This window comes from Halichoerus grypus, chromosome 13 (genome assembly GCF_964656455.1).
Source record: "Halichoerus grypus chromosome 13, mHalGry1.hap1.1, whole genome shotgun sequence".
NCBI lineage: Eukaryota > Metazoa > Chordata > Mammalia > Carnivora > Phocidae > Halichoerus > Halichoerus grypus.
In genome coordinates, this window is record NC_135724.1 from 16,520,173 (window position 1) to 16,527,748 (window position 7,576).

At 48.8% G+C, this 7,576-nt stretch overlaps 1 protein-coding gene across 1 annotated transcript in view; it reads right to left on the reverse strand.

Annotated features, from left to right (window-relative positions):
- The window catches only part of LOC118541887 (O-acyltransferase like protein-like), a 29,586-nt gene extending 26,953 nt beyond the window's left edge, over positions 1–2,633 (reverse strand). The window contains exons 1-3 of the mRNA XM_078060485.1: positions 2,609–2,633; positions 1,104–1,283; positions 222–324 (exon numbers count right to left, since the gene is read on the reverse strand). Coding sequence (XP_077916611.1) covers positions 222–324; positions 1,104–1,283; positions 2,609–2,633 — 308 coding nt within the window. The remainder of the gene's footprint in view (positions 1–221; positions 325–1,103; positions 1,284–2,608) is intronic.
- Positions 2,634–7,576: the final 4,943 nt, after the last annotated feature.

Below are 7,576 nucleotides of genomic sequence, written 5' to 3' on the forward strand. Positions count from 1 at the left end.
AAAAATTTTAGAGAGCCATCCTACCTCACTTAACAAACTGAAGATACAGAAGAGAGGAGCTGATGACAACAGTGCTATCTATAGTAGGACAGAAGCAAAGGTCGGGGCGGGTAAATCAGTGTGAGCCATTCAGTGTTTCTCACTGGAGCGATGACGGCATCACACACACGCACACAGCCCCAGACAAACATGTGCAAACAGCGGAGAAAACACCATATTACCTGACCAGGAAGAATGTGTCAACCCCAAGATAGAACGGGCCGCTCCGAGAACAAAGGTACAGTGGGTTTTTAGGCACTCTGGTTTTCCACTCGAGCGCGTTATCTGCAACAAACGTGAAAACCGTGTCTTTTTGTTTCCCAGCAGAAAGTCCTGTGATTTAGGTTTCCAGAACAAGCAAGAGGAACCGCCTTCAACTTTCATAGCTTCAAGAGGATGTCGTGCAGCCCCACAACTTGGGAGGAGAAGGTAGATCGGCTTAAGAAATGGTGACAAAGGCACCTGATAGTGCCTACCAGGGACCCGTAACCAAGGCTTTGAGCCGCTTCCTACCCTCCCTGTGCCCACAGCTCAGGGGCTCGGCAGCGTCACCCGGCCGCCACGGGCTGGTGCAGATCGCCGGGGGGCTTCTCCAAACCCCCCCAGTCCAGCCCCCCCCTCAACTCCGCCCCACGGGCTGGCCCCGCTTACAAAGAGCGGCTCCTTCCAGCGGTGCTTCGGGGGCGAGGCCACAGGCAGAAGGCCGAGAAACGCTCATTTAACACCAGTGCACGATATTTATCTACGCTTGACTATTTTTCCAGAAGGAAACATTAGTTTCTGGATTCATTCATCATTACCAGGAGGAATCCAGCTCTTTGGACAAGGAATATGCCACCCTCAGGTATCACTGTTCACCTGTTCACAGGGGCCTGATTCACACCCGGGAGGACGTAAAGCGACTGCTGGGCACTGGCCTGGGGAAGTCACTTGTGAGAGGTCATGGCTGTCTCTCTGAAACAGAAGGAAGGCTGCTCTTGGGGAAGGCTGCAGCCCCAACAGGCTCCCCTCACGGGAAAGCTCTCTTCCTCAACTGCTCATAAGGACTCATCGGTTCTCCTCACCCAAAGACAGCCATGCAGTCATCTGACTGGTGTGCCCCGACATGATCCAGAGGAGACTCAGAACCCGGATGCCGTTCAGCACAGAGCACGGGCTCCCTGGAGTCTCTGTTGTCCAGACGGCCGGCACATTCTTCTGCCAAGAAAAGCATGTCAGAGCATGCTCCACGGCTCCTAAAAATCCTGGACAAGAGCGCAGGTGTTACCGTCCACCCTGAAAGCCAGATCAATCCACACGCTGCCCCACAAACGAGTCAAAACACACACACCGTGGGTGATCTCGGTTGTCACACAGACACTCCTTTGCTGTGACCCTGGACTGCTCAACCCAGTTCTCCACGGTCCCCTCTTGATCTATCTGTGCACCTTCGGATGGGGTCTCCCTCCGCTGTAAACCTTGACTTGCCCTAACATGCGTGCTCTGAGGTCGGTGCCCAGAATACACTGCCTGCCCAAGCTCAGGCCCCAGGGATGCCAACCCCTGACCCCAGTCCTGTTTTACAAAGTTGGGGGGGGGTCTTAGACATCATTCAGAAACCACATGCTCCATAAAGCCAGCATTCCACTTGGAATGGCATTCCTTCTGTCCTCCCAAGACTGAACTACTTGCAAACCACATCCTTAGCTGTCAAGTACAGGGATGAAAACAGAGGGGCGCGTAGCCCAGCAGTTAAGGAGGCTGGCCCTCTAGGTAGATGCTCCTGGCTCTGAACCTGGCTGTCCTTTGTTAGATGCTCTGCAACCTCTGGCAAGTGAGTTAACCTCTCTGTGCCTATGTTTCCACATCTACGAGATGGGAATCAAAGCAGATCTTACGATCTTAGGATTCGCATGAAGAACCAATGAGATGACATAACAGCTGATCTACTCACTCGTTAAGCCCTATAGCTTTAATCCCTTCCACTTAACTTATTCCTTCTAATTTCTAAAAAATTTTAATTGGACTCACTTAGATTAATTCCAGAGAGCTGGAATTGTGAACCGGGAACCTCCAAAGGAAGGCTCAAGCCGCTCCAAGGGACTCATACTTTCTCTTGGATGTGGCTTGGCGCTTCCACATTGCAGGTGCAAGGTTGCAGAACTGAGACCTATTTACAAATGAGATCTGGCTTATAACCAGGTGCTGGAACTCTAACTCAGTTTCTTAAATGGGAGAATGTAATTGCCAAACTTTTTGAGTCTCTAGCTGTAAATAGGAGTTTTTCCCTCGGAGTCACTCTCCGATGTTCCTGCCTGAAGGCACGGAGCTCACCCCGCCAGAGGGATTTTCATTCACCAGCACTTGGCATGGCACAATCAGCCGTGTCCTATGTCCTGAGTCCCGGCCCCCCTCGGCTCCCGAGAAGCCACGTGCCACTGTGGAGAGATATGGCCCCGGGCTCTGCCCAGTTTCACCCACTCTTCCGCCTCTCAGGACCTCTTCCCTCACTTTTAAACTGAGCAGGCTTCTTGGCAGGGCTCTTGCGAGTCTTTGAGCACATTTGTCAAACATCTGGCCTGACGCCTACCTTGGCAAGCGAGTACTGAATACATTTTGCTACCATTTGATTTTTTTTTCCAGCTAAATTCTGCTTGTGGGTGAACTTAACTAGTAGCAGCTTATAACACTGTCTGAAAATAACTGGTCTTTGGGGAGGACAGCCTCTCTGAGCCCCTTGTACTCAATTGTACATGGAAAGGAGAAGCCGAAGGGGCATGGGGAGGATCGGTTGAAATGACGCATGTAGTCAGTGGTCCTCAAAGCGGGGGTCCCCAGTCCAGCAGCTTCAGCATCACCCGGGAACCTGTTAGAAAGGCACAGTCCCAGGCCCCATGCCAGACCTACCCCCTCAGAATCTTTGAGGGTCAGGACCAGCAACCTGGGCTGTGACAAGCCCTCCAGGTGCTTCTGAGGCTCCCGAAGTTGGAGAACCACAGGGTGTGACGGTGTTTTGGAAAACTTTGCGGCCCCTTTGGATTTTCTCAGTGATTATTACTGTGAGCTCACTTCAAGTGACCAAACACAGATTAAGAGCCCTGACTTCCAGAGGCTGAAATCCACAGCTATTTAGTTCATGGAAACTTCCTCAAACATGCACTCGTATTTTTCTCATCTAAGTAGGAAAGGACAGGCTCATGTAACAGGAAACCGCTCTGAGCGAATGCAATGATTATTTGGAGGATAAAGAACCAGGAATCTGAAATACCCAATTTGGCTCTAAACTTCTAGAAGACACGGTAGTCTTAAGTTGATTTGACTCGCTGGTGAGTGGAAAAGTGGAAAGGAAAAAAGATGCTGACCCTGGGGCTCTCTCCATGTCGATTTTTATTTCCAACCACTCAGGATGTGATATTTTACTGATGCTATTAAATACAAAAAAATTGCTACAGCAACAGAACATGGAACCCCCCCACCCCATACACCTTTCTGAAGCCACACTTAAGTGTAGCTGCTGAAAAAGCTAACATAACCTTCGTATCCTGATCATAGAGAGTCTTATTTTGGGCTAAAACCCTAATGTTTCAGTGGCTGATTGCTGACTCCCTACCAGGTGTGTCTGCCTAAAATCCTGCGATCTGGCCTTAAAATGCCAAGCTCTGAAGCTCAGCCTTCCAACTAATAATAGGCAAAGGTAAATTTGGGGACTGCAGGCTCACCCTCCGTCTGATAACTAGAAGCATGCGGCAGGTGCCTGGAACCCAGCTGACCTCAGCAAGGTCAGTGTTAGCGAGAGGGGTTGACCAATTAAAGCCGCTCCCCTTTCCCGCTTCTGGCTTAAGGGAAGAGAATGAGGAAAAGAGCAACGAATCAGGAGGAGGACAGTTCACATTATCTCGTTTAATTCCCTCAACAAATCCCATTGTATGCCCCCATTTTACGCAGGTAGAGACTGAGTTTCCTAGAGGTCAGACAACCTGACCAAGGGCAGAGTTAGAAACCAAGGCAGGTCTAACCAGGGATCTCTAAGCATGGGCTCTTTCAGCCATGCCCATGGAACCTTCTCTGTGGCAGCCGGGCAGCCGAGTTCTTGAACCACATCACATGAGGAGACACTGATGGGCTCTGAGATTTGGGGGAGCCCATCATAACTGGTCCCCAGTATCTGATGTGGAGGAATAGAAACAAGAGACCAAGTCGAAGGGCCAAACGAGGGCCTGTGAGTAGAAATTACAGAGCAGCAGGGACTGACTCCGCACAGGAGCTGAACAACGAACGCGTCCCACGACGATGACCATGGGTGCAGAGGGACCGCCTTCTGGCTTGGGAAGGAGGGCGAGTGTTCTCAGCTCTTCTGTTCCATCATCCTGACACAAACACGCTTTGTGTTGCTTTCCTTGCCGTTGGGAGTTTGTGGTGGTGGTACCTTTGTTTTTGGTTTTGCCTGAAGATCCCAAACAGGATCGGATAAAATCATCACTGTGCCCTCCACAGGGGACATACTCCCCAAAGCTACTTGATCACATACTCATAATCTTTCGGCCCATTCATTGAAATTGTGTCTTATTTTTTATCCCCTTAGTTGGAAGAAGGAAAGGCCAATTCTGTGCCCCTGCAGGGGCTCTGCTGAACATGATTCCCCACGTCCTAAAGGTGTTTGCACGAGGATACTATTCTTGTTTCAGAGTGTGTGTGTGTGGGGAGGGGGGGTCTTTGCCTTGCCATATGGGCAGGGAGAAATAAAGGAAGTGCTCTTGACTTGTCCCTGAAACACAACCCAAGGTGACCAACCGCTCACGGCCGTCCAGCTCTCCCTTCACTAAGTGGGGTATCTCGCTCTGGCTCAGCTACCCTCCGCCCGCCTTTAGCCAGTTGCGCACTTACCCCCTGGCTTCGATTTCTACGTAAATCCTTTACCTTAGTGATGCCAGAGGGGTTCTGTGAGTCATCTGCGTAGTTGCGACACTGAAAATAGACACTGGGATCATGGAATTGTTCTCAAAAGGATTACTCCAGTGAAAGCCAAGCTCTGCTCTGACCTAGTCGTTGGGTAGCACAAAGACACACTGGATAATTGTCCCCGAGAAAGAAAGCAGCATTTCCAGCGGCCTTGCCTTAACACTCTGATAGCAAACAAAGACCGCATTGTAAAGAGCAGAGACCCAACCTCCACGCTGGCATCTAGAAGCCGTGGGGCATTCACCAGATTCCGGCACCGTAGGGTTTATTTTCCAACTGCGACTCATCTGAGTCACCTCTCATGAGTGGTGTTAGTTTCTTAAAATGCTTACTTTTTCCTCTGCTTGGGGTTCCTGATAGTGAGAGATGGGCCGGGCAACCAGCTCTGCCTCTCGGTTCAGTCCTCTGTGTCTCTCTCAAAGGCAGACTCCTGTCAGGCGCCGGAGGGGCGGGTGGCGCCCTGTCGTCAGACCCCCTCCCCCTGAATGCCACGTAGACAGTCCCGGCCAGGGGCAGGAAGACGCCCAGCAAGGTGAGGCACCTGCAGGGAGAAGACAGGTGTGACCAAGCCTCACCTCACACCAATGCCACGGGAACATGAGAGAAACGAGCCCGGTGAAAAACAAACCACTCCAGCCCCCGACTAAAACACAGATAAATATCTAACAGTTTTAAGGGGTGGGAGTGGCGTTCTAGAATAAATAATGAAAGAAATGATAAAAGCAAAGATGAATGGATTTCACTAAATTCCTTATTATAATTGTAAAAAATAAATAAATAAATAAACAGAAGCAACCCAAACACTGAGGAAGATACTTGCGGCTGATATGACTAAGGATTCCTATCTTTCACCTGAACTATACAGTTTCAAAATGAATAAGAACCCAACTCACACACATGCACAGAAACAGGAGTGAAAAGTAGGAATAGCAGCTAAACTTGGGGGAAAGAACTCCTTGTTACCAATTTTTTAAAATGTTCATTAAACCAATTTATTTAATCGATCAAATGGGTACTAGTTTTTATAAAGGTAGCCTTTGACGCGAGTGACGGGGTGGTGGTAAAGACATGGACGTGTCCCAGGAGGGGCAGTTATATAAGTGAGGTTTTCAGGAAAGCCTCTCACCAATTATTCCAGCTACAGACCAGCAATTCTATTAGCTTGTCCGGAGGACCAATGCATGATGCAAACAAAAAGGAACAGGCAGGATTGCTGAGGTGTTTGTGGGAGAAGCCATGCCTCAAATAAAAGAAATTAATCTTCAGAGGTCACATGACAGGAACAGGACTATTTTGGGACAGGATACATTTCTCAGTGACTCTGAAACTCAATCCCATGTGGGTGTGGTCAGCCTTCCTCTTGAACATTTCCGAATTTTCTCGTTTAAGGTACACGGTGATCTCCCATGGAACGCTGGCCAGACATCACTCAGGAATGAAAATTAATTGACTATGCGTCGTTGGTGAGTGGAAGTTGATAACATAGCCCCGACATACACATCCCAACCAGATACCCCAGATGCCCATACTCACAGACACATGGCAACAAAGGTGTCGAAGGGGAACATTCCAGTAGCGCATCTAGCCACAACCACGCCAGATGAGAAGGAAGAATTTATTGTAAAGAGAGAAAGAGAAGGGGCCAAAAATGAAGTATTTCTGAATCTTAAAATATCTACCAAGGGAAAAAAAGAGAGATTGTATTAATAATACTTTATTTTGCAATAAATAAACTTTTCCAAGAGCTTTCATATCTATTATTTCAAAACAAAACTTTGACATTAAACAGGGCAGCTGGCTTTTCACATATCTGATGGGGAAAATAAGGCACGAAGATGCTGAGATTCACAGGAGGAGGAACTCAGCCCAGCGCGATGTGGACCGTGCTCTCCAGAATCTGTAGCCCGCCCAGACTCTCGAATCCTCTCCCAGCACAGCACTGGGAAGGACAATCCTAAAAGGTGCCATGGCCAGCTCAAATCTGTTTGCAAACAGGTTCCCACAGGAGAGAGATAAATGCAATATGAAATGAAAAAATACGGTGGAAGCCCACAGGCTGGGGAAAGGTGCAGTTTAAAATGGAAACTCAGAAGCACCAACTCAGGGCACAGCTCATGGTCACTGCAAGTAATTGGTAGGGATTTTAGTGGTAAGATGAGGACCGTGGTCTGGAACTTTCTCGTGCCGCAGAATTACCTAGAGGGTTGCTCCATAGTTTGCTCCCTGTCTCCCCTCCCTGCGGGCTGATGCAGTAGGTCTGGGTGGGACCTGAGAATTTCCATTTCTAACAAGAAACCAGGTGCTCGTGCTGCTGATCAGAGCACAGACACTGAGCACCACAGGACCAGGGAGCTTCCAGAACTTCGGCAAACGCTGGGGAGTGGCAATGGTAAATACAAAAAAAATAAAATATTAAGTGCCCATTAGGTATGAGACATGTTTTGGACATTATCTTTAATCCATCAACAACCTACAAGAAACTATTATTTACCTTATTTTATAGACAAGGAGAATTCTCCTCGGATACTCGTGCACATAAGCATGAGTATTAAGTGGCTAAGAATACAGGTTCTGCAGTTTGAGGGCCTGTATCTACTCT